The sequence below is a fragment of the Moesziomyces antarcticus genome (genome assembly GCF_000747765.1).
Source record: "Moesziomyces antarcticus DNA, scaffold: scaffold_v10003, strain JCM 10317, whole genome shotgun sequence".
Classification (NCBI taxonomy): Eukaryota; Fungi; Basidiomycota; class Ustilaginomycetes; order Ustilaginales; family Ustilaginaceae; genus Moesziomyces; species Moesziomyces antarcticus.
Window position 1 is genome coordinate 1,264,062 of NW_014639007.1, and position 21,465 is coordinate 1,285,526.

A 21,465-nucleotide genomic window follows, 5' to 3' on the forward strand; every position below is an offset into this window, starting at 1 on the left:
CGCCACCATGTCGAGCAATCCAGCCAACTCGGCTTCGGCGGCGTCTTCTTCCGCTGCCGCATCTTCCGACGAAAGCCGCTGGAAGAAGTGGGGCAAGACGGCGTTCGACAAGTCGATCGTCGTGTCGGACTGGGCATCCGGTTACGCCAACTCGGCATCGGCCAAGATGGGCGGCGAGCGCTTCTGGCCCAAGAGTAACGACTTCCCCGAAGAGATTGCCAAGTGCGAGCGCATCCTGCGTGCCTTCACCGTGGAAGGCATCGAGACCAAGCCCGCTGAAAGGAAGGACGCCTCGGATCCTACCTGCGATGCAGAGGCAGAGGCCGACGCGGAGGCCAAGAAGAAGGAGGGCTTCATGCACAAGAAGCGCAAGGTGCTTCGCAAGATCCCGCCTGCTGTCATCAAGCGCGCCAAGGGTATCGTCATCTACACCGCCATGCGCAGCGGTATTGCGCCGTTTGGTGGTGCAGGAGGCGCCGGTCTCATGCTCGCGCGCATGCCCGATGGAAGCTGGAGCGCACCCTCGTCCATCAGCCCTAACAACCTCGCCGTCGGCCTGCTGCTCGGCTTTGACATCTTTGACGTGATCCTCGTGGTCAACACCGAGCGGGCCATGGAGTCGTTCAAATCGCACAAGGTGACGCTGGGTGCTGAAACCGCTGTTGCTGCCGGACCGTTCGGCACGGGCATCAGTGGGGAGATGGGTATCGATCGCAGCCCTGTCTTTTCGTACGTGCGTTCGCGCGGTCTGTACGGCGGCGTGGAAGCGATGGCGCAGGCGTTCTTGCATCGGTTCGACGAGAACGAGCGCATCTACTACTGGCCCGGCATCACGGCGGCGGATATCTTTGAGGGCAAGGTGCGCAAGCCGCCGATGGTCGATCCGCTCTACCGTGCGCTGCGCGATGCCGAGACGGGTGTGGCACAGGGCGACTCGCTCGAGCGCTGGGTGTACGAGCCCGTGCATGCGCCGCCCAACATCGCGGTGCGCCAGCTACAGCAGCAGGAGTCCGCCGAGCTCCTCCAGGACGGCGAGAGGCTCAAGCTGCCCCCCACGCCCGAGGAGCTCGAGGCCATGGAGGAGGCGGGCATCCCGGATGACTTTGACATTGCACTCGAGAAGAGGGAGGCGGAAGAGGCGAGGATCAGGGCAGAGCAGGAGCGCAGAGAGATCTTTGCCCTCCCGCCTCCGCCGCGCCATAAGCAGGTAGATCGATACTGGGAGTCGAGGGGCACAGTGCCGGGCGGAAAGAGGCGTGTCGCTCCACCGCCTTCGCCGCTGCATACCGAGGCTGTCGTTGGCGGTCGCGTCCAAGCGCTAGGAGAGGGTGACTCAGAGACGGTCGATCTGGGCGAGCAGGAGAAGCCACCACTGCCGCCGCGCAACGCCAAAGCCGTCGAGAGCCTCGCAGACGAGCTAGAGGCCACGGATCTTCAGGACGACGTGCCCGCATACGAGGCCGGGGAAGCGTCGATGCCGCTGGATACAGAACAGACGCCGTCGTCGCCAATCAAGCCGTCGCTGGCCAAGGAGTTTGGAGAGGAATCGATGTCGAGGTCGAGTTCGCTTTCGCGGCCGTCGCGGCCACCACGACGTGCAGCACGGGCGGCGGCTGCGTCGGCATCTGCTGATCCAGCAAACCAGGCGGAAAGTGCAGCGCTGCAGATCTTCATCGACTGGGACGAGACGATTACGGCTTCGGATACGCTTTCGCTCATTGCACCGCCGGAGGGCGAGCAGGAGCATGGTCCGGCGTTTTCGCACTACACCGAGGCGTACCTGTCGGACCTGAAAGCGTACGAGACGTCGTTTGGCGAGCGGAGCACGTGGGACCGTCAGCTCGAGTTCCTGGACGAGATGGACAGCGTCGAGGTGGAGTCGGTGACGCGCGTCCAGGACGGCGGCCTATTCAAAGGCATGACGCGAGCGTCGCTTCTCGACCGTGCGGAGAGTGTCGAATTCCGCACGGGGTGGGAAGACTTCTACGCCTGGCTTAGCGAGCATCGTGGTGTGGTTGCCGAGATCATCAGTGTCGGCTGGAGCGCGGCGTTTATCCGACACGCCATCGAGTCTCACTCGTCCACCTCCCGGGTGATTAGAGAAATTTGGGCGAACGAAGTCGAGATGGACCATGGTGTTGCCACGGGTTCACTCTCCAAGGCAGCAGCGACGCACATTCGAACAGCACACGACAAGATGCGCGTCATGAACGGGCGCGCTACTGCCACCACCGTGTTTATCGGCGACTCGACAACCGACTTGCCTAGCATGCTCAGCGCACATTACGGCATCATCATGAAGAGCGAGACCGACTTTGAAGCGTCGTCCATCAACATGTGCATCCAGACCACCCGTCCGCCGATCTCCAAACTCTACACCGACCATACAGAGTTCCTAGACCAGATCGCAACCATCGACGCCGACAAGCGCGGAGTGCTCGTTCGCGTCGATGACTGGATCCAGGCCCTCGCAGTCATCCAGGCGATCGAGAAGCACTCTTCGTCCACATAGTCCGCATGTAATATCACTTCAAAGTATGTATTTCAGCTTGGTTTGGCGGTGGGGTCCTAGTGATGCAGGCCGAGCTTGGACAGGAGGGCCTTGCCTTTGCCCCCACGCTCGGGTTGCGGCTCGGGCGGGGCTGCTGGCGAAGTGGGCCGGCTGGGTCGAGGCGGTTGCGGGGGCACATTGAGACCCGCGTTGGCCTGGACTCTCGCTGGACTCGACGACGGCTGTGTGGGATGCAGAGGCGTGGGCTGTGCCTCATCGAGGCGTTTGGGCTCGAGCTCCTGAATCCTCTCTTTGGACAAAATGAGCTTGAGCTTGCTCGGCGGCTTGTACGACGCCGCACCTTGACGCGCAGAGCTTCCTGGCGACGAAGGCGCTTCGTTCGGCGATGGTGGATCGAGCCGAATCACACGTCTGCGCGAAGCCGTCTCTGGTGTCGGGGTCGAAGGTGCCGCAGCCTCGGCGTCGAGCGTCTGCACGTACTGGTACAGCTCATCTTCGATGCCGCTCGTGCTGGCGGGTCGACCGTACACCGTGCCCTTGGCGTCGTCCGGCAGCCGGTAGTAGGCCGCCTTGATCGCCGCCGCGATCTGCACCAGCTTGGGCGCGGTCTCGGGCGAGTCCGAGTGGAGTGCGATGAGGTACATCGACTGGCCACCGGCGTCGCACCGCAGCAGCGAGAGTGCGTGCTCGACATACCCGTCGATCGCACCCCACTTGGAGACGAGCATCTCGTTGGGCTCGAGGCTGGCGATTCGGTCCACCATCGCCGCGTCATACTCTTGACTTGTATTTCGTCTGAGAGACGGCTGCCGACCACCAGGCGTACTCGGCCTCGGTCCGGAGTTGCCCACGCTAGAAGAGGCGTGAGGCTGATGTCGAGCCTCCATCTCGCGCCAGGCTGCACTGTAGCCCTGCATGCTGAGGTCGGTGGGAATACCGCTGGTGCACATGTACAGATTGTGCTCGCCACGCGCGGCGATCTTGTCGTCGTACTCCTGATCGAGCAGTGCACTGAGCGTCATGACGAGAGCCACTTCGAGTCCCTTCTTATCCTGAACGTCGAGCCGGTTCAAGTTGTAGTCCATGAGCTGCAGCGTGCCCGGCTTGCCCTTTGCGACGGGTGGTCGATACTGCGCCGCGAGCACGCTCGGATCGGGCTTGCGGATCACCTCGCACACGTACGCCGACTGTGTAGACGAGCCTCTGGACGGGCTCCCTTCGCGCTTCCACGAAAACTCCTCGAGCTGCTGCGAGTGCACGTCGCCAAAGTGGAAGCGCCACGATTGCTGGAAGGTCATGGAGCGCTTTTCTAGCTCGACTTGGGCATCGGGATTGTAGAGCTGGATGTGCTTCTTCTTTGTGCCGGTGTAGGGTTGCGATATGGAGGCGAGCAGGCAGTCTTGGATCAAGCCGTCGAGCAAGATGGAGCTGTACTGCGTGTAGTTGGTCGCCCTGACGCGGGTGTAGCTCGGCGTGAGCTTGGAGTAGTCGATGTATTCGAGCGCCAGGGCGCGCTGAGCAGCAACATCTGGTATTGTTCCCGTGAAGGGTGTCGGCTTCGAGCTCGCTGGCTTGCTAGGGTCATCGTCAGTGTCCTTGGAAGGCACGGGAGGAGCTGTGCTTGCACTGGACCCGGCCGAGCTCGGGTAGATATCGACGATGCTTGGCTCGTTCCTCCTGCGCACGAACTGGAGCGTGAACAGCGCTGCGTCGAGGGCCATCCTTTTGTTGGTGATGGGAGATGATGGTAGCTGGTCAGGGAGGTCTCTTTGAACGGAAGGCGGGAACGCTCGGCAACGAGACACTCAGCCAGGGTCCAACGCTCAAAGCTGTGCCTCACATGCACAGCCCTCCGCCTCCTCCACACACCCGCTTCCCACGCCTTCATCACCGCGGAACAGCGTGCTAAACGGTCTAACACAAATTCGAAAAAATGCCTTCGCCTTCCTCCACCTGGAGCTCCGTATCGAAAAGCTTCTTCACGCACATCTTGCGGAAGTCATCATCGACCGCGACACATCGCTTCGAATTGACAGAGCAGCAACAACGATGAAATCAAGATCAGTCTACCGATCCAGCCTGCGGGTCCTTCCGCAGAGGGGGGTTCTGTCAACGTCCCGACTCAACTCGACATCGTCTGCCTCTCCCGCAACCTCTCGATCAGGCCAGCCATCAAAAGGACAAGGCCTCAACCAGCCCAAGGCCATCTTCTGGGGGTAAGACCAAAACCGGAGCTACACTCATCCACCAAAGTACGCTACTGACTCTTGCTCTTTCGGGGCTCTGCAATGGACAGGTGGGCTGCCCTCGTAGTGGTCGCTGGATTCGGCTACTTCACAGTCAAGTCGAACAACACGGCCAAGAAGCGCGAGTTTATGATCAAGCAGGGCCAAGAGCTTCAGCAAAGGAGAGGAGCGGAACAGGGCGACGACGCTGCTGCCTCGTCCATGCCAGTCCGTAAGTAGCATTTGCGCACGCCGTGCCGGAAGATCAAGGTGTACGATGAGGTCGCTAATCGCCTTTCCCTCTCGGGGGTATTGTTCGTGTTCGATAGTCATGTCGTCGAGCAAGCAGGAAAAGTACGCACAGTCTCCGCTTCAGAGTCTCACTGCTGCGTTCAATCGCCAGACAACGCAGCGTTCGCGCAACACCGACTCGTCAAGCCAAGAATGAATGCGATGTATTCCACAGCAGGTGCCTCGTAAACGGCCGTTGTTGTGCGTCACCACTTGCGCTACTGCGTTTGTGCGGATCCCTGCGTCGTGACGGGGACCGAAAGGGCCAGGAGACACTGTGAGCACGATGGACCGAGGTGCAGCGGGACAAGATGCGAGGGTGAAGAGAGACGAGCGGGATCGCCGATGCGAATGCCGATTCGGAAACAAGCCGCGGTGAGGCCGGGAATTTCACGCCACCGTTAGCCGGCAAGCGAAGGGAGCCGTGCCGGACTCGCTTGACCCCACACATCCTTTCTCGCAATCCTCTCACCACCGCATCCTTCCTCCATCCCACCACCCTTTACCTCACAATGTCGTTCCCACAGCCATACCGCGGCTTCGCCGAGGCCAAGTACCACAAGCTCACGCTCGCTGCCGAGGGGGTGCTTCTGCTCTCGTTCAACCGCCCACCCGTCAACGCGTGGATCGATCCCAAGTGGCGCGAGCTCGCGGCGATCCTGCGCACGGTGCGCGACGATCCGGAGGTGGCATCGATCGTCGTTGCCGGCGAAGGACGATGCTTCACTGCAGGACTCGATCTGAATGAGCAGAGTCTGGGCTCGGTGATTGCCGAGCTGCCGGATGGCGCGCGCAAGGCGATTGCGATGCGCCGACACATCGCCGACTTCCAGGAGGCCATCTCGTGGTTCGAGCACGTCGAGAAGCCTGTGATTGCCGCTGCGCACGGCGTCGCCTTTGGTTTGGCGATTGATATCATGTCTGCGTGCGATATCCGCTATGCGACAAAGGATACGCGATTTAGCATCAAGGAGGTCGACGCCGGTCTGGCTGCGGATATTGGAACGCTGCAGCGCTTCCCCAAGATCGTGGGCAACGACTCGCTCGCGAGAGAGCTGTGCTACACCGCCAGGGAGTTTGACGCCAAAGAGGCGCGCGAGATCGGATTCCTCAGCAAGGTCGTCGACGGCGGCAGGGATCAGGTCGTCGGTAAGTCCCACCATCCAGCGCCGAGGCTAAATCACCTGCGCATCTCCGACTGACTCTTGCTTCTGTGCGCGAATGCAACAGCCGAGGCGGTCAAGACGGCTGCGCTCATTGCTTCCAAGGCACCCGTAGCCGTGCGCGGCACCAAGATCTACCTGCTCCACAGCCGCGACCACAGGTAAGTTTCGGTCGCGCTCTCACACCGTGTTGCACCAACGCTGACGCCCAATCACCTTGCTCTCGCGCTTTTGGCAGCGTGGAAGAGGGCCTCAAGTACGTCACGGCGCTCAACTCGGCGCTGCTGCAGTCGGACGACATGCCCGTCGCCATGCTTGCCGTCATGCAGAAACAGACGCCCAAGTTCTCCAAGCTGTGAAAAATTCGCCAAATGCGCACAGCAATACGATCGCTATTGGCCGGTTCTCATGCTTCCTGTCCCAGTGTTTAGTGGTGTGCGTTTGCAATGTGGTGGGACTTTGAGCATGCGGGGGGTGGTGAGTGTGGGATCCGATGAGGTGTTGCTCCACATGCGCCAAGGACCCTCTCCCAACGCACGCGCGAAATTCCTCCGCGTCTGCTCCTTGCAACCGCGCCCACTCTCGTCTCGTCACCACCACATATTTGCGGCCTTGCGGGAGGGGACACTTTCGCACGGATGGGCGATTCATCGTACAAGGGCGTCTCGGCCTCGCAGGACAGCCGGTTCACGGACAAAGAGGCGTCGTTGCTGCGCAAGCTCAAGTTCCCACGCCATTTCGACACCAAGGTCGACATGCACAAGGTGGAGCTTTCGGTGATGAAGCCCTGGATCGCGCGTCGCATCACCGAGTTGCTGGGCTTCGAAGACGAGGTGGTGCTCGAGTACGCCGTGGGCATGCTCGAGGAGGGACGCTATCCCGACGCGAAGAAGATGCAGATTCAGCTCACGGGGTTTTTGGAGGCGAGTACGCAGGAGTTCATGGCCGAGTTGTGGGAGTTGCTCGTCTCGGCACAAGCGAGTCCCGGGGGTGTACCGCAGAGGTTTGTGGAGGAGAAGAAGCAGGAGTTGAGGAGCAAGAGGGAGGAGGGAGAGAGGGTCGTGCGCGAGGCGAGGGAGAGGGCTCAGCGTGCAGCCCAGGCAGCAGGATCGAACAACGATGCGCAATCTGCCAAGAGAAGGTCAAGATGGGATGCAGGAGCGCCGTCGGAATCGTCTAGGGGACAGTGGGATTCACGACCACCGGCGTATGCTCCTCCGAGGGGTAGCGAGCCGTACAGAAGACCGGATGCTGGACGCAGCTTCCGTGACCGCAGCGGAAACACGACGGAGCGCAGTCGCGATTCGGGCTGGGGCGCGCGCGGAACGGATGCCACACGACCCGCCGATTCATGGCGTCCTTCGCGAAGGTGTCCCTCGCCACCACGAAGACGATCGCCTTCACCAGCGCCGCGAGATGAGCGTCGACGATCACCACCGCGGTCCCGATCGCGCTCGCGCTCCGTGACTCCCGACTACCGCGCTGCGATCCGCGAGCGCAAGGCCAAAAAAGCAGCCCCCACAAGGCGAGCGAGATCGCGCTCGCGCTCGCCATAGTCTCGACTTCCAACTCACGACCATTAGACGAACCTCGGTTGAACCTCGACTCGGTCTGATGCGTATGCGGTTAGATTCGATGGAGTGTGTAGATGTGATGCTGGATCTGAGGTGCATTCGGGATATCCGACTCGACGGGTATGTCTACAACCTCGCCGAGCCTCCAGGGCCAAACTTGCTGAGCGTCGGGTGGAACGACCACATCCGCCCATCGATCCGAACTGTAGCTGTGGCACAGCCAGACACCTCCCTTCTTAACCAGCGCAGCTAGATGGATGCCCAAGACCTGAATCGTCGGTATCGCCTTGGTATGCTGAGCGATTTTGCGTAGCGCCGGGTGTGCATTCGTCGGCAAGTCGTCGAGATGTAGGTCTTGACCGGTTGATATCGAATCGGCGGTACTCTTATCCAGCACCACATCGAATCCGCCCTGCATCTCGCAAACTTGACTCCAATCCAACAAATCGAGCACTTTGTACGGCATGACCTCATCGACTGAGTGAGCGATGGATTGGAGCCACTGTCGTTCCGCGCTGCGTTGGAACTCGATGCTTCGCGGTGCAAAGTCGACATTCATCACTCCCGCCGCTCTCGAGCAATCGCCATCTTGGGCGTGGAAGTATCGTGCAATGTCGAGGGATAGCGACGACGTCCCAACTCCGATGTGTAGGATCCTGGGAGAGGGTGAGGTTAGGATGCATGATGGGATGCAGGAGAGTAGAGAGGAGGAGGATGAGAGCCACTCGAACCCCGATGCTTCGCGTGGATCCGTGGCGAAGCGAGAGTTCCAGTATGACGATGTGTGGTACGATAACGCCCCTCCCGCACCCTTTGCGGACCGTTGCGAGGAGCTGCCAGCAGCCATTGTATCCGGGAGGGTGTTGCAGATGCGCAGGAAGAAGTGATCCGAAGCGGTTCAGGGTCCAAGACGTACTTTTTTGCGTATCCGCATCCCGAACTTCCAACACCATCCTCGAACACCGGCATTGAAGTGGCTGTTCCACCAAAAGCTCCCGCTCGAACGGCAGATCATCATCAGAGCGAGGTGCAAGGGAGTGGGCAGCCAAAAAGAAAAAAAGGAACTGCGGCACCTAGGATTCCCGCGTGGTCCCCCACCGCAGTACTGACTAGGCGATACCCTGCTTAACTTCGCAGATCGGACGGGATGCGGTGCTTTCAAGGTTCTATGGCCGCAGATATCCACCTCCCTCTTGCAGCTGTTCATAATCCCACACTGGGCAGCAGCGATTGGCGTCACTCTCTTTACACCCGCACATATCCACACACTCACGGCAGCGTAGCACAATCAGTATAAGTCCATTACGTCCCCGAATCGTGCTGATTCGCTGCGCCATCCAGCTGGGCGGGGTTGAAGTTGGTGAGGAACGAGCTGAGGTCTACACCGGCGTCTCCTGCTGCAGCGTCGGTGGTGCCGGCGGTGAGGCTGGAAAAGTCAAAGTTGCTCAGATCGATCCCACCAGTGCCCGCGCCAAACATGTCGGTGTCTTCGCCGAACCCGGTGCTGCCGAGGTTGAAGTTGCCCAGCGAGGAGAGATCCGGTGCGGTAGTCGAGGCGTCTTGCGCCGAAGAAGTGGTGGTGGAAAACCCCATGCCCATCATCTTTTCCAGCTCGGAAAAGTCGGTTGCGGGCGCGAGCGCGGCCGCATCACCCGAGGAGGAAGCGCCAAGAGCAGGAATGCCCAGCGATGATAGGTCGGGAAGGCTGTTGAGGGAGGATAGGTTGATGCCCAGCGCGGATAGGTCGATGCCTGCTACGGTGTTGGGTACAGTAGCCGGAAGGGTTGCCGCGTCGGCTGGTGCGGACGCCGTGGCGGCTTCTGCAGGCGCGGTCGAGGTGGAAGCAGCGTCGGGTGCGGATGTGGAAGGTTTTGGGGCATTGGCCAGGGCGGGCGAGTCGGTAAGGTCAATGGCGGCGCCTGGCTTGGGAGCGAATGCGAGCGGCACATCGTCTTCGTCATCGTCCCCATCGCTGTCGATCACGATCGCATCCTTTGCCGCCTCTCCCGTCTTTCCTGTTATTGCCGTATCTGCAGCCGCATCCGTCCCCTTCGCTGGCGGCAACGGCGGCGTTGCTACCATCGAGTCATCCGCATCCCCGTCCTTCTTGTCTGCATCTTCCCCGGCCTCTTCGATCTTTGCGTCTTCGCTTGCATCTGCACCGGCCTGAGCATCCTGTTCCGCCTTGGTCTGTGCCTCTTCTTTCGCCTTCTTTTCCGCCTCTGCCACGGCTTCCTGTTGACGCTTGAGTGCCTCAGCTGCCGCCTCTGCGGCGATCTTTGCTTCCTGTGCCTCGCGCTGGGTTGCCGCCTCGAGCTCGATCTCGAGCGCAGCCTGAGCGTGAAGCAGATAGTCGCGCAGACCGTGCACGAGCGAGAGGTAGCGCGTGCACTCGCCCGTGAGCTGCTCGAGGTTCACCGACGACTCGCTGATGGTTGTAGCTGCGGGCACCGAGGAGGAGGCGACCGAGGTGGGCAGGCGAGCTTGCTGATTGCGTGCGCGCAGCGTGGAGGCGGTCTGGAGGACGATGGCTTTGAGCGCATCTTGGATCTCGCGTGCGCGCTGGGAGGCAGGCACTGCTGGTACGGAAGCGACAGCAGGCTGCGAAGAGGGGCCTGCTTGTGCGCCTGGCAGCGTGGGTGCCGACATGGTGTGAGGTGCGCTCAAGAGATGCAGGTGGTGGCAGGTGTTGGAAGCAGGATGCGGAGCCGAGTTGGATTGGCTGTGGAGGCGCGAACAAGTGTTGGCGCCCATTTCGCCGGAAACGCGCTTTTGACCTTGCAAAGCTCGATTGCAACCGCACCCTTGCTCTTCCACACCAACACCCCATCCACTTATCGCCCTCCTCTCTTCTGCCACTATGTCAAGCTGGTTCCTGTGAGTCATCATCATCCTTTCGCCGTGCGTGTTCTTTCGGCACGCGCTGATTCTGCGCTCCGTTCTGTGAAACACAGCATACCGTCGGTGCTGGTACCGCTCATCATCGTGGGCGCGGTGGCATCGCGCTTCTTGGGCGCAGGCAACAAGCGCGGCTACACGGGCAAGTACGATCCCAAGACAGGCCTTGGTCGTGGTGCTCCCGGATTCCGTAAGTCTTTCTTTCTCCGTGGACTTGGCGTTTAGAGCTGTGGTACTGACTTCTACTTCACTACGATGGATTGCGACTGCAGAAACTGGAGTGAAGCGCGTGGCGGTGACGCCCGAGATCGCGGCGAGGATGCGCGCGGGCGAGCAGGTGTCGGCGGAAGAGATCGAAGCGTCGATTGCGCGAGCCCAATCGCAAAGCCAGGCGAGCTCGAGCGCGGTGCGCAATCCGAACGTCGACCAGGACTGGCTTCCGCAGGCTGGACGCAGTCCCGCAGGCAAGAAGAACAAGAAACGCTGACACGCTCAAGCTCGAATCGGATCGCAGTGTATTCTGGCGCCACGTTGTTTCAATTGCACTGCTGTCATGAGGACTGCCTGGGCTTGTCGAGGTCTTCGGGGCCAAAGCTCATGGGCAAGAGGTAGTCGAGAGTGACGACCTCAACATTGGGCTCGTTGAGTTCCTTTCCGCCCTGGTCCGTGACGGCGTCTGGCGAGGGCTGCTGCGCGTTGGCCTTGGACCAGTTGCAGCCGACCATGAGGATGCGTGCGTTGAGGCTGCAGTGTTCGCGGATGACCTGGCGGCAGATTCCGCACGGGCTACAGCTGCCCTCGAGATCGCTCGCCACAGCCACGCCGATGATATCGCCGCGCGACACCTTGCGGCCCGAGCCGGTTTCGGGCACGTCGAGCGCATCGCTGCGAATGAGCGCCTTGGCGAGCGCCGTACGCTCGGCGCACACGGTGCCGCCATATGATGCATTCTCGTAGTTGGCGCCGAGGATGATCTCGCCCCACTTGGTGAGCAGCGCCGCTCCCACGCGAAACTTGCTGTAAGGAGAGTAGGAGAGCTTCCTCGCCTCTTGAGCGGCGTGAAGCAGCTCGTGCTTCTTGGTCGCCAGCAGCTCAAGATCTTGCTGGTCCATGGTGTCGACGATGCTAGCGATGTCCGAGTGGATAGGTCGGATGTTCGTTGGAGGAGAACGTCAAGCAACAGGAGCCCCCTTTATCAAGGTCACAAGACATCCCCCAAAGCCACAGAGTCTCGTTTGCGGCCGCCAAGCTGCCCTGAGCGTTTTGCTTGCTTGCTGCTGTTGTTTCGGCGTCTTTCCGAGCATCCGCGCGTCCAACACTCGCAGCCCGATCTTGCATGTCCCGATAGCAATCAAATCTGGTTGACAGCGGCCATATTTGGGCGCGCACGCATGCCAACATCGGGGATGTGTCAGCGCGCTAATCTCCGCGACTTTCTCGCTCGTCCTTTGCAAGTCGGAACTTCCGTCCGCGGACCATTCCTTCCCACGAAGGAGGCCCGAATAGTAGCGATGCTGACTGCGGTCACATGTCCGTCTGAGGAGCGCTGTACGGATCGCCTTGAGCACATGCCTGCCAGTCTCTACGCTTCTGCTGAAATGGGAAAAAATGCAAAGCCACCGCGGCGTTCGATGGGCGCGAAAAAGAGGAGGGGAGCGCGGCTAAGCCGATTTTGTAGCCGACGCCTGCGCGGCAATTTCTCCACTTCGTTGGTTGCGAGCTGCACTTCTCTATCAAGCAGCAATCGGCGCTGCGCCGTCCGAGCCACGCGGCCTGCAGGGTACCACAACAGACCCTATCTTACTCGTCGACCTCTTGCTTCACCCTTGCCATTCGCTGCCATCACCAACTCCCGCATGGCGCCTCTTGCTTGATCGTTCATACGCTTCGAATCTGACCATGGCGTCCAAGTCGCAGCCGGCCTCGGGCTCAAAGCCTCCCCATCGCATCGTCACCACCCCCTCCAACAGCACGCTCAAGATCACCACAAGCATAAACGGACAGGTGCACACCCTCGTCTATACCAACCAAGCTGTCGAGCTGGCCGAGAGCAACTACCCACTCCGTTTCTACTTTCCGCCCGAAGCCGTTCAGCCTCCATTCTCGCTCGTCCCAAGCGAGCGCGACGAAACTTTCTGCCCCTACAAGGGCTTTGCACAGTACTTTGATGTGCTGCTCTCTGGACAGCCAGTAGAGAGGCTCACCGCTGCCATCTGGTCCTACTCTGCACCGTTTTCCACAAGCGATGCCAACGACGTCCGCGGACTTCTCTGCATTGCTGCTCCAGCTCCCGGACTCAACGTCACGCTCAATGGCTCTCGGCTCACCGAAAGCGACGTGCGCGCCATGAGTGACTCTTACCTTGCTTCGTCTTCGTCCAGCGTCTCTTCGCCCTCCATTCCGCGCCACGTCATGGAACAAGAACGCCGCTCGCGCGCCGCCAAACGCGCCCAAGCCTCCCTCCAGCCCCCAGCCATGAAGCGATCCGTAAGCGCCGGTTCATCTGCTCCGCCCGAGTCCTTCCCCATCTCACGTCCCTTGGGAGGCGAACTCGAGATCGACTCCACCAATCCTGTCGTTGCCGACATGATCTACCGCCTCGACGATGAAGCGCAAGAGCAACAGCGCGACCCTGATTCCTCCGCAGCCGGCGCAGACTCCCAAGAGGCTCCGGTCGATGACCATCTGCTGTGGTTCAAGCACGAGCCCTGGTATCGCAGGCCGTCCGAGAAATGGCTCCGTCCCTTTGCCCTCGTCATCTCCATGGCTGGCGGCATGTGCATGGGCCCCAAACTCGAGCTGCTCAACATGTTTGTCTGCGAAACCGTCCTCGGCGACAGCTACGTCGGTGGCGGAGACATCATTGCGCCCCAACCACCCACGAATGCCACTGCGCTACACTCGTCCCTCACGCAGCCGTCAGCTCACTCGGCTGCACACATGGCACATTTCCAGCCCTGGTCGCTCGATGCCTCCGTCGACGTCGACGCCGCCGCCGACAACGACGCCGTGAAGCATTACATGGCCAGTCTCGACCGTCCAAACTCCTCCCCAAACTCGACCGTCATCCCCGTTCCACGCCGCCCAAGCAAGGCGTGCTTCGCCAGCCCAGAGGTGCAGTCCTCGCTCGCCACGCTCCAGCTCCGCATGACCCTCTCCATGGGCATCCTCGCCGCCCTCACCACGGGCTTCTGGTCCAACCTCTCGTCGCGAATTGGTCGCCTCCCCGTGCTTCGCATCTCGATGGCCGGCATCGTCTTCACCGACCTCGTCATCCTCACCGCCGCTCTCGTCCCACGCTCCCAACTCCCCTTTGGCTACAGCTTCCTCGTCCTCGGTACCACCGTCGAAGGCTTGCTCGGCGGATACAGCGCCGCTATCGCCGTACACCAGTCGTACATCTCGGACGTCACCCCGAGCGGCACACGCGCACACATCTTTGCTCACTTTATGGGCATCGTCTATCTCGGTCTTGCCGTGGGTCCCACGCTGGGCGGCCTCATCGTCAAGCATACGAACAACATCCTCGCGCCTTTCTGGTTCGCACTTGCCATGCATCTGCTCTACGTCCTCGGCATCTTTACCTTCATCCCCGAAAGTACCAACAAGGAGTTCCGCGAAAAGGCGCGCAAAGAGTACATCGAGTCTCGCGCAGAGATCAAACGCAAGGCCGAGGCGCGCAAGACCGCCGAGCTGCAGCCACTGCTCAACTCGCGCAACTGGGAGGGCGACCACCGCCCCTTCAACAGGCGCATCTGGAAGCGCGTCAAGGTCGCTTTCATGGGCAGCGTCCTCTATGCACCACTCGAGCCGCTCAGCTTCCTCCTGCCCAAAAAGGTGGTGGTGGCAGATGAAGAAGACGAGGCTGCGCAGGCCAGCGGTGCAGCTACGCCAAGAGGTCTCGCGCCACCCGAAGCGTCTGCGTCGCACATCTCGGTCTCGCGCGTCCCGCCCACGACGCGCTACGACTACAACCTCTCCTTCCTCTCGCTCACCTACTTCACCGAGACCGCCGTGTTTGGCATCATGTCATTCAAGATGCAGTACGCACAGGAGCGTTTCATCTGGGGCTCCGCCGAGCTTGGCATGTATCTCACCTTCCTCAGCATCACGCGCGTCCTCGCGCTCACCTTCATCCTGCCCGTTGCGATCAAGTTCCTGCATCGACCCGTCAAGGCACTGCGGCTGCCCCAGGACGGGCCTGCCGTCGAGGAGGAGCAGACACTCGCGCCCGACTCGCGTCGACAGTCGATGCTCGACGACGAAGGTCGTCTGCACCGTGGCACCAGTGGGTACGGCGCCATAGATGATTCTCGCTCGACCAGCGAGCAAGGCGAGGAGGCAGAGTGGGATGCCACCAAAAAGTCGGTCGAGGAGTTGTGGACGCTGCGTGCCAAACACCTGCGTCTTATCCACGACAGCAAGTTCGACCTCAAGCTCGCCAAGATCTCGGTGACGGTCAACACGCTCTCGTACGTGCTGCTCGTCTTCTCGGGTACGCCCGAGACATTCTTCCTTTCGACGGCCATTACGGCGCTGGGTGGAGGAGGCGGTGCAGCCATGTCGTCGCTTGCCCTGGCGTTGCTCAAGTCGCCCGCCGATGCAGGCAAGCTATTTGGCGCATGGAGCATCACCTCCGCCATATCAGGTACCGTTGTAGGTCCCATCTTGTTCGCAGAGGTCTTCCGACGAACCACAAAGACGTTTCCCCCGGCGATCTTTATCGTGGGCGCAGGGATGTACCTCGTGGCGTTCTTTTTGCTGTGCTGCGTCAAGGTGCGCAAACCCATCAGCCTGCCTCCCCTCCCTGCGCGCCCCCATCCAGCACCCAGCGCAGAACAGCAACCAGCCGAGGATGGCGCACAGGCTACAACGTACAGGAGCTCGACGTTCAAGAAGGGTTTTAGCCTCAAGACGGTCAAGGGCAAGAGCGCGAGTGCCGGCCAGCGGGCAGCCATTCCTGCGTTTGAGTGAGAGCTACCTTGTGCAATTGCAACATTGAAACACGCAAGGCTGGTGCGTGTGAGAGGGAGAGGTAGTGGCCTAGCTTGACTCGAAGACGAGGGATGTAGAACGGTGGACGACAGAAGATGATCAACTGAGGACGGTGGATGATTGAATGCGCGGCATGAATCGAGACTCGAAAGACAGGGTTGGGAGGGATGCAAGGCCCGCGTACAGCTGTGAGTTCAGGGGGCGTCGTCAAGGTGAGTGGCCGATTGGCCGGGGCAGACCACGCGATCGCGACCGGAATGGCGGGTCAAGCCAAACTCCCCATCGCCCCCTTGAGGCTGCTCTTCGACCCCAATGAGGAGACAGTTGGGCTGAGCATCGTAAGATTGTATGGTGACCCTGTTGACCTCGGTGGTGAACGACTGTCCACCCGCCTGGGCCAACACCACGAACGCTATTCGCGCAAACCGACCTTCGTCAGCATGAGTGCCTTTGTCGAGGGATGGGGTTGAAACTTACTTTCGCCACCGGGGGAAATGTAGCCCTTGAGATTCTGCGGACTGCGCATGCGCTGGCGAATATCTCCCTTGAGCGTAAAACAGGCGAAGGGAACATTCTCCGTCGGCTTGTTCCAGAAGCAGTACGCCATTACCTGGTTACTGTCGACTTTGAGACCTTCAGTTGAGACCTCATCCGACGGCTTCTGGAAGCCGTCGTCGGTGTCAGAATCGCAGCTTCCCGTTCGGGCAAGGCAGAATACGGTAAAAGCAACAAGAGAGGCGGTGCGGAACAACATGGTGAAAAAAAGTCGACTGTGTGCGGTGACGAGATAGGGACGGGTAGGTTGCAGGCTGCCTTATATAGACACGAGAACAGTGTGCAACGACACTGGCCCCGAGATAGGGATGTGTGTGGCAACTTCTCTTCTTGAAACCCCACCCGGGAGCAAGTGGGGGGACGCATGGGTAACTTCATAAGAGCGCGCAACCCACTGAGACGCCACCTCGTGATCGCGCAATCCGCAGGTGGGGCTGCGGCGACGCAGCGCGGCCCCACACTTTAGCACCCACTCACTGGTGGGGCAAGCTCCAGCAAGCAACGCCGCAGTCCAGGTGGCACTCTTTCATCTGCAGTGCCACTCGTTGTCGATGTCTCTCGGTCGCAATGTAGCTAATTTTTTTCAACCCCTCAGCGCGCATTCGAGGAAATGAGTGGTGAACATTCATGTTGTGAACTACAACAGTGTCTGCTCGGGGCATGAGTCGAGACTCGAAAGACAGGCTTCGAAAGACGGGCTATGAAGATGCCGCACCGGCCCACAGCTGTTTGCTCAAGGAGCGTCGTCGAGCTGCATGGGAGTTCCGGGGCAGACATCGCGAGCGCGAACGTGGTAGGCGGTCTCGCCAGGCTCTCCGTTGGGGGGACCTTGAGGCAGGTCATCCACCTCAACGTGGCGGCAGTTGACCTGGTCGGAAGCTGAAATGGCGACCCTGTTGACTTCGGTGGTGAACGTCTGCTGGCCGTCCTGGGCCAACACAACGAATGCTGCCATTAATAGACAACAGTCGTCAGCCTGTGGATCTGCTCCTTGCCAAATGATGCGGCTGGAGGGACTTACTGTCGCCGCTGGCGGAGATGAAGCCCTTGAGATTCTGAGGGCTGTGCATGCGCGTGCGAATGTCGCCTTTGAGCGTGAAAACAGGCAAACGGAACATTCGCCGTCGGCTTGTTGTCCGTGCAAAAGGCTTGGACCTGGTTGGCGTCGACCTGAAGACCAGCGGTCGAGGCTGGACCAGTCGGCTGCCAATTGCTGGGCGGGCCGTCAACTTGGCATCTTCCAGTCTGCGCCAGGCAGATCAGGGCAAAGGCAATCAGAGGGGCAGTGCGGAACATCTTGTCGGAAAGTCGTCGGTGCGATGGTGACGGCCTAGACAGCGACGTGCACACTACAGGCTGCTTATATACACACGAAAAGCAATGTCTTTGAGTGGTCTGCAAAGGTTTCAGTCACAGACGGAGATATAGCAAAAGTGGACGCCTTCACTTGGACCACCAAGTGCTCACAATCTCATCGGAGAGCGGTCCACCCATACTGTACGCCACCGTAGCGCTTTTCGCAGGTGGGGCTGTACAAGCGACGACCCGGCCCCGCACTTTGGCGTCCACTCACTGGCGGGGCAAGCTCAATCAGCGACACCCGAGCCCCACATGTCATCTGTCACTGTCGTAACCTTCCAACAACATCCAGTGACACCCGTTGTCGATGTCTGCATGGCGACGCAGCTCATCTCCGACTCGGCCATGTCCATTCGAATCGACGACTCATGAGCATCATTGTCGTGAAGCACAACAGTCTACTACCCCCTTTCGAGTGAGTAGGAGTCGTGACGCTGAATCGTCTGCATCCATTCATGTGTGGAACTCAGCTTGCACTGCTGCAACTCGACCCGGGCGATGCTTTGACTCAACCTCGTCGTGTCAACATCCGGTCTGCGCGCTTTGATGCCGCCTGTGTCGCCATCATCTTGCAACGACTACGATACATTGCGCATACGAGGTTTGAACTGGTGCCATTCCACATCCAAACGTAAAGGGAAGCATGCGACTTCGTACAATGCCGCATACGTACTCCAAAGAGAGTACTGTATGATGCCGGATGGGCAAAAGGCTTTAGAGAAGTGAGACAGGCGTCAAAGGAAGAAAAGGTAGGGAAAGATCGACGGGAGGTGATGGGCGAGGGAGTTTATATTTATCGAGGAAAAAAGGGCAAGGGTAAGGGCTTGACTTTAGACGAAGCGCAGCGTTCTGCGCTGGGACGAATGGGTGGACTGGGCGTCTGCCTCGGGTTCGCTCCTGGGAGCGTTGTCGACAAGCGCCTCTTGAGCATCGCGCGCTTCCTGGGCATCATCTGCATCGGTTGCTGCCTCGGACGGCTTGGGCTGGGAGCCGCTGCGCATGAGCATCTCGCGCAGGCGTTTGCGTTCTCGCTCCTCGCCGCGCTCCCAGCCCTTGGCCGCCTCGGAGTCGGCTTCGTCGCGCTCGTCACGCATCTCCTTGCCGAGTGCGCGCAGGATCGCAAATCGACGCGGAGACACGGTGCGCGTCAGAGCGGGCATCTCGGGCTTCTCGGGCTTCTCGACCGCCTTGCCCTCGCCAGCCGAGTTGGGACGCGAGCCAAACGTCGAAGGACTCTGCAGGATCGGGCTCGGCATACCTTTCGACGACGTCGGCAGCTCGAGCGTAGGAGGCGGCAATCGCGACTTGCGCTGTTCTTCATTCGCGTCGATCTCCGCCAGCCCAATGTCTTGACCGTTGCTCTCATTGATCACCCTGGCAATGGCGTCCTCCTCCACACTGCGCTGCTTGATGGGGCGGCTAGGAGCTGAAATGTCCGTCTTACGAACAGGATGACCATGACCCTGACCATGTCCACCGAGCGCATTGTGCTTGCCTGGCGAGACGTCCTTTCGCCAGAAGCTGTCCTTTCTCCAGAACGCCAGCACATGCACGCCAAAGTCGACGGTGGCAACCAGCGGGTTCCACAGCGGCTTGCCCTCTTCGTTGTATCCCACGTGTCCGTGAGTCGAGGTGCCCGACGAGTTGGTGCCGCGACCTGCACCGTGCTCGTCCGACCCTTCGGGCGATCCTTGTCGTCCGTTCTGCAAGGTATTGGCCTGGATGGTGTTGCTGCGACTCATGGGACGCGAAAAGGTGATCGAACGCGTCTTGGTCAGCGTCGCCGTACGACGCACGACGCCCGGCCCGAGCTTTGAGACGGGGATCGTGACGCCGTGCGTGAGCACCGACGCGAAAACCATGAAGAGCACCAGCGGCGCGTAGATCGCCTGGAGCCGGTCGCGGGTGCCATCATCGGGAAGCTGCTTGAGGGCGACCTGGATGTAGAACACCGCACCAACGCCGATAGGGCCAAACCAGCCCGCAAAGGCGGACTCCTTGAAGTCGCGGAATGCCGGAATCGCCTTGGTGGCTGCGATGACCCAGGGCGGTCGGCGCAAGAGAAGCACAAGGATGGCGAGGACGACGACCCTCCAGCCGGTGATCTGCAGCTCCGGGTCCGAGTAGGCAGCCCAGGGGATAATGGCGCCGATGTAGACAAAGACGGTCATGTTGAGCACGGTGTCGATGATTTCCTGAAAGTCGTTGTCCTCGGTGCGCACGCGGAACCAGTCGTCCCAGGTGAACGAGTTGCCGGCAATGAAGCAGGCGAGGATGTCGTCGGAGCCGAAGAGACCCGTGGTGCCGAGCGTGAAGAAGGCGAGGCCGAGACCGTAGGCGAAGAAGTTGGCCTTGTCGATGTACGAGCGCGATTCGGCCCACTTGAGCGTCTTGCGAGCCAGGTAGCCGATGAGCGAGCCAAAGGCGATGGAGAGGAGGATCTGGTAAATGACGACAGCGTAGACCCAGCGGCCGACCTCGGTGCCGACGCTCGATCCTACATCCTCGCCCGTACGTGCCAAGAGGTAGATGGCGAGGTAGAGGAAGGGGAAGCCCAAGCCGTCGTTGGCGCCTGATTCGGCCACGATGATGTTGCGCACGTTGGCAGGAACGTGCTTTTCGGCATAACGGCCGGTGGTGATCGAGTTGGCCAGAACGGGGTCGGTGGGCGTCACGGCAGCGGCTATGCACAAGCTCTCGAGGAAGGTGAGGTTGGGGATGAGCCCCCAGATCAGCAGCGCCGTGGCGAACCAAGCGGTAGTCATGATGCCAAAGAGAAGAATGATGAGCGAGAACTTCTCCTTCCACAAGTACGCCTTGGGCAGCGATATGCCGCAGAAGAGGACCTGGATGCCGACGACGATGCGGGTGAATTGGTAGGTGACATAGTTGGTCTCCTCGGTGGTGCCCCAGCTGAGCGGATCGACCCAGTTGAGCACGTAGGGACCGACGAGGATGCCGACGGTGACGGCGAGGAGGGGCTCTGAAAGGTAGAGGCGTTCCTTGACGACGTACGAGAGGAGGCCGTAGATGATGATGAAGCCGCCGAGCACGGCGAGCGACTTGGACACCTCGGTGATGTCCACCTCCACGACGTGAGCGGGCATGTTGGTTGATGGGCTACCGGGCTGATCGATGCTGAATCAGCGTGGAGCCAGGAGTTGTTGGGGATGAGTAGAAGTCAAGAAGAGTTGTCCCTCGGGACGAGAAGCCTGTGTTATTGAGCGGAGAAGACGGAGTTGGGGCCGTGAGTGTTGATCATGAGGGCGTTGGAGGAGATGAGCTGCGAGCCGGGCTGCATGGGACGTCAGCTCAGCTAAGGTAGCGAGCAGAACTTCAGTGGTTGGGTACGGGCTTGATCTTGGCTTGGATCCAAGATCGCGAAGAGTCGACAAAGTTCAGAAGATGAGCGACAGCACAAGAGAGACTGGCAATGGTGGAGTAGGACGTGGTTCGGAAGGAGGGTGAGGACGAGCGGGCCCAGCAGCCTGTCTCCGGCGCGTTGATTGCATCAGAAAGTGCCGTTCGCTGTCTCCAAATTTGTGCGGCATTTTGGCTTCATTTTTGGCTTTCGGGCGAGCAAACAAAGCGTGCCTGAGAGCCGTCGCCGCACGGGGAAGGCCAGATTCAAAGCCGGTCTAACAAGTATGACAAGTCGGGAGGGAGTCTAACATTTTCAAATGTGGAGCCCGGCAATCTGAGCTGCTCCTCGTCGGCAATCTCTGACGCCGCGCCGTCGGTGCAAGTTGGCAAGAAGACCGACACCGGTGACCTGTGCCATGCACGGCTTTCCCTCCCCTTCCTGCGGGGCCCATTTTGCTTCGGGTGTTTGGGTAGCAACTACTTTCGAGGCCTGGCCATATAAGCCTTGACTGCGTTCGTAATCGCTACTA

General features: G+C 60.3%; 13 protein-coding genes across 13 annotated transcripts; 6 read left to right on the forward strand and 7 right to left on the reverse strand.

The window, feature by feature from the left end:
- Positions 1-7: 7 nt before the first annotated feature.
- On the forward strand, positions 8-2,512 carry PAN0_003c1976 (DUF500-domain-containing protein; the record flags this gene model as incomplete). The annotated part of the gene is made up of 1 exon (XM_014802931.1): positions 8-2,512. One exon carries the CDS (start codon positions 8-10, stop codon positions 2,510-2,512), a length of 2,505 nt encoding a protein of 834 aa, XP_014658417.1.
- Positions 2,513-2,568: 56 nt separating this feature from the next.
- Positions 2,569-4,233, reverse strand: PAN0_003d1977 (uncharacterized protein; the record flags this gene model as incomplete). The annotated part of the gene is made up of 1 exon (XM_014802932.1): positions 2,569-4,233. One exon carries the CDS (start codon positions 4,231-4,233, stop codon positions 2,569-2,571), a length of 1,665 nt encoding a protein of 554 aa, XP_014658418.1.
- A 328-nt stretch (positions 4,234-4,561) lies between these two features.
- On the forward strand, positions 4,562-5,185 carry PAN0_003c1978 (uncharacterized protein; the record flags this gene model as incomplete). Its single annotated transcript, XM_014802933.1, has 3 exons — positions 4,562-4,728; positions 4,809-4,969; positions 5,067-5,185. 3 exons carry the CDS (start codon positions 4,562-4,564, stop codon positions 5,183-5,185), a joined length of 447 nt encoding a protein of 148 aa, XP_014658419.1.
- Positions 5,186-5,540: 355 nt separating this feature from the next.
- PAN0_003c1979 (clpP/crotonase) lies at positions 5,541-6,550 on the forward strand (the record flags this gene model as incomplete). Its single annotated transcript, XM_014802934.1, has 3 exons — positions 5,541-6,177; positions 6,259-6,352; positions 6,430-6,550. 3 exons carry the CDS (start codon positions 5,541-5,543, stop codon positions 6,548-6,550), a joined length of 852 nt encoding a protein of 283 aa, XP_014658420.1.
- A 279-nt stretch (positions 6,551-6,829) lies between these two features.
- Positions 6,830-7,747, forward strand: PAN0_003c1980 (PWI domain-containing protein; the record flags this gene model as incomplete). Its single annotated transcript, XM_014802935.1, has 1 exon — positions 6,830-7,747. The coding sequence occupies one exon, from the start codon at positions 6,830-6,832 to the stop codon at positions 7,745-7,747; it is 918 nt and encodes a 305-aa protein (XP_014658421.1).
- Positions 7,748-7,817: 70 nt separating this feature from the next.
- On the reverse strand, positions 7,818-8,612 carry PAN0_003d1981 (uncharacterized protein; the record flags this gene model as incomplete). The annotated part of the gene is made up of 1 exon (XM_014802936.1): positions 7,818-8,612. The coding sequence occupies one exon, from the start codon at positions 8,610-8,612 to the stop codon at positions 7,818-7,820; it is 795 nt and encodes a 264-aa protein (XP_014658422.1).
- Positions 8,613-9,067: 455 nt separating this feature from the next.
- On the reverse strand, positions 9,068-10,519 carry PAN0_003d1982 (uncharacterized protein; the record flags this gene model as incomplete). Its single annotated transcript, XM_014802937.1, has 1 exon — positions 9,068-10,519. One exon carries the CDS (start codon positions 10,517-10,519, stop codon positions 9,068-9,070), a length of 1,452 nt encoding a protein of 483 aa, XP_014658423.1.
- Positions 10,520-10,625: 106 nt separating this feature from the next.
- PAN0_003c1983 (uncharacterized protein) lies at positions 10,626-11,150 on the forward strand (the record flags this gene model as incomplete). The annotated part of the gene is made up of 3 exons (XM_014802938.1): positions 10,626-10,642; positions 10,720-10,853; positions 10,936-11,150. 3 exons carry the CDS (start codon positions 10,626-10,628, stop codon positions 11,148-11,150), a joined length of 366 nt encoding a protein of 121 aa, XP_014658424.1.
- A 64-nt stretch (positions 11,151-11,214) lies between these two features.
- PAN0_003d1984 (cytidine deaminase) lies at positions 11,215-11,775 on the reverse strand (the record flags this gene model as incomplete). Its single annotated transcript, XM_014802939.1, has 1 exon — positions 11,215-11,775. The coding sequence occupies one exon, from the start codon at positions 11,773-11,775 to the stop codon at positions 11,215-11,217; it is 561 nt and encodes a 186-aa protein (XP_014658425.1).
- Positions 11,776-12,562: 787 nt separating this feature from the next.
- Positions 12,563-15,637, forward strand: PAN0_003c1985 (MFS general substrate transporter; the record flags this gene model as incomplete). Its single annotated transcript, XM_014802940.1, has 1 exon — positions 12,563-15,637. The coding sequence occupies one exon, from the start codon at positions 12,563-12,565 to the stop codon at positions 15,635-15,637; it is 3,075 nt and encodes a 1,024-aa protein (XP_014658426.1).
- A 215-nt stretch (positions 15,638-15,852) lies between these two features.
- On the reverse strand, positions 15,853-16,412 carry PAN0_003d1986 (uncharacterized protein; the record flags this gene model as incomplete). The annotated part of the gene is made up of 2 exons (XM_014802941.1): positions 15,853-16,070; positions 16,136-16,412. 2 exons carry the CDS (start codon positions 16,410-16,412, stop codon positions 15,853-15,855), a joined length of 495 nt encoding a protein of 164 aa, XP_014658427.1.
- A 534-nt stretch (positions 16,413-16,946) lies between these two features.
- On the reverse strand, positions 16,947-17,509 carry PAN0_003d1987 (uncharacterized protein; the record flags this gene model as incomplete). Its single annotated transcript, XM_014802942.1, has 3 exons — positions 16,947-17,161; positions 17,235-17,268; positions 17,369-17,509. 3 exons carry the CDS (start codon positions 17,507-17,509, stop codon positions 16,947-16,949), a joined length of 390 nt encoding a protein of 129 aa, XP_014658428.1.
- Positions 17,510-18,402: 893 nt separating this feature from the next.
- PAN0_003d1988 (uncharacterized protein) lies at positions 18,403-20,873 on the reverse strand (the record flags this gene model as incomplete). The annotated part of the gene is made up of 2 exons (XM_014802943.1): positions 18,403-20,700; positions 20,808-20,873. The coding sequence occupies 2 exons, from the start codon at positions 20,871-20,873 to the stop codon at positions 18,403-18,405; spliced, it is 2,364 nt and encodes a 787-aa protein (XP_014658429.1).
- Positions 20,874-21,465: the final 592 nt, after the last annotated feature.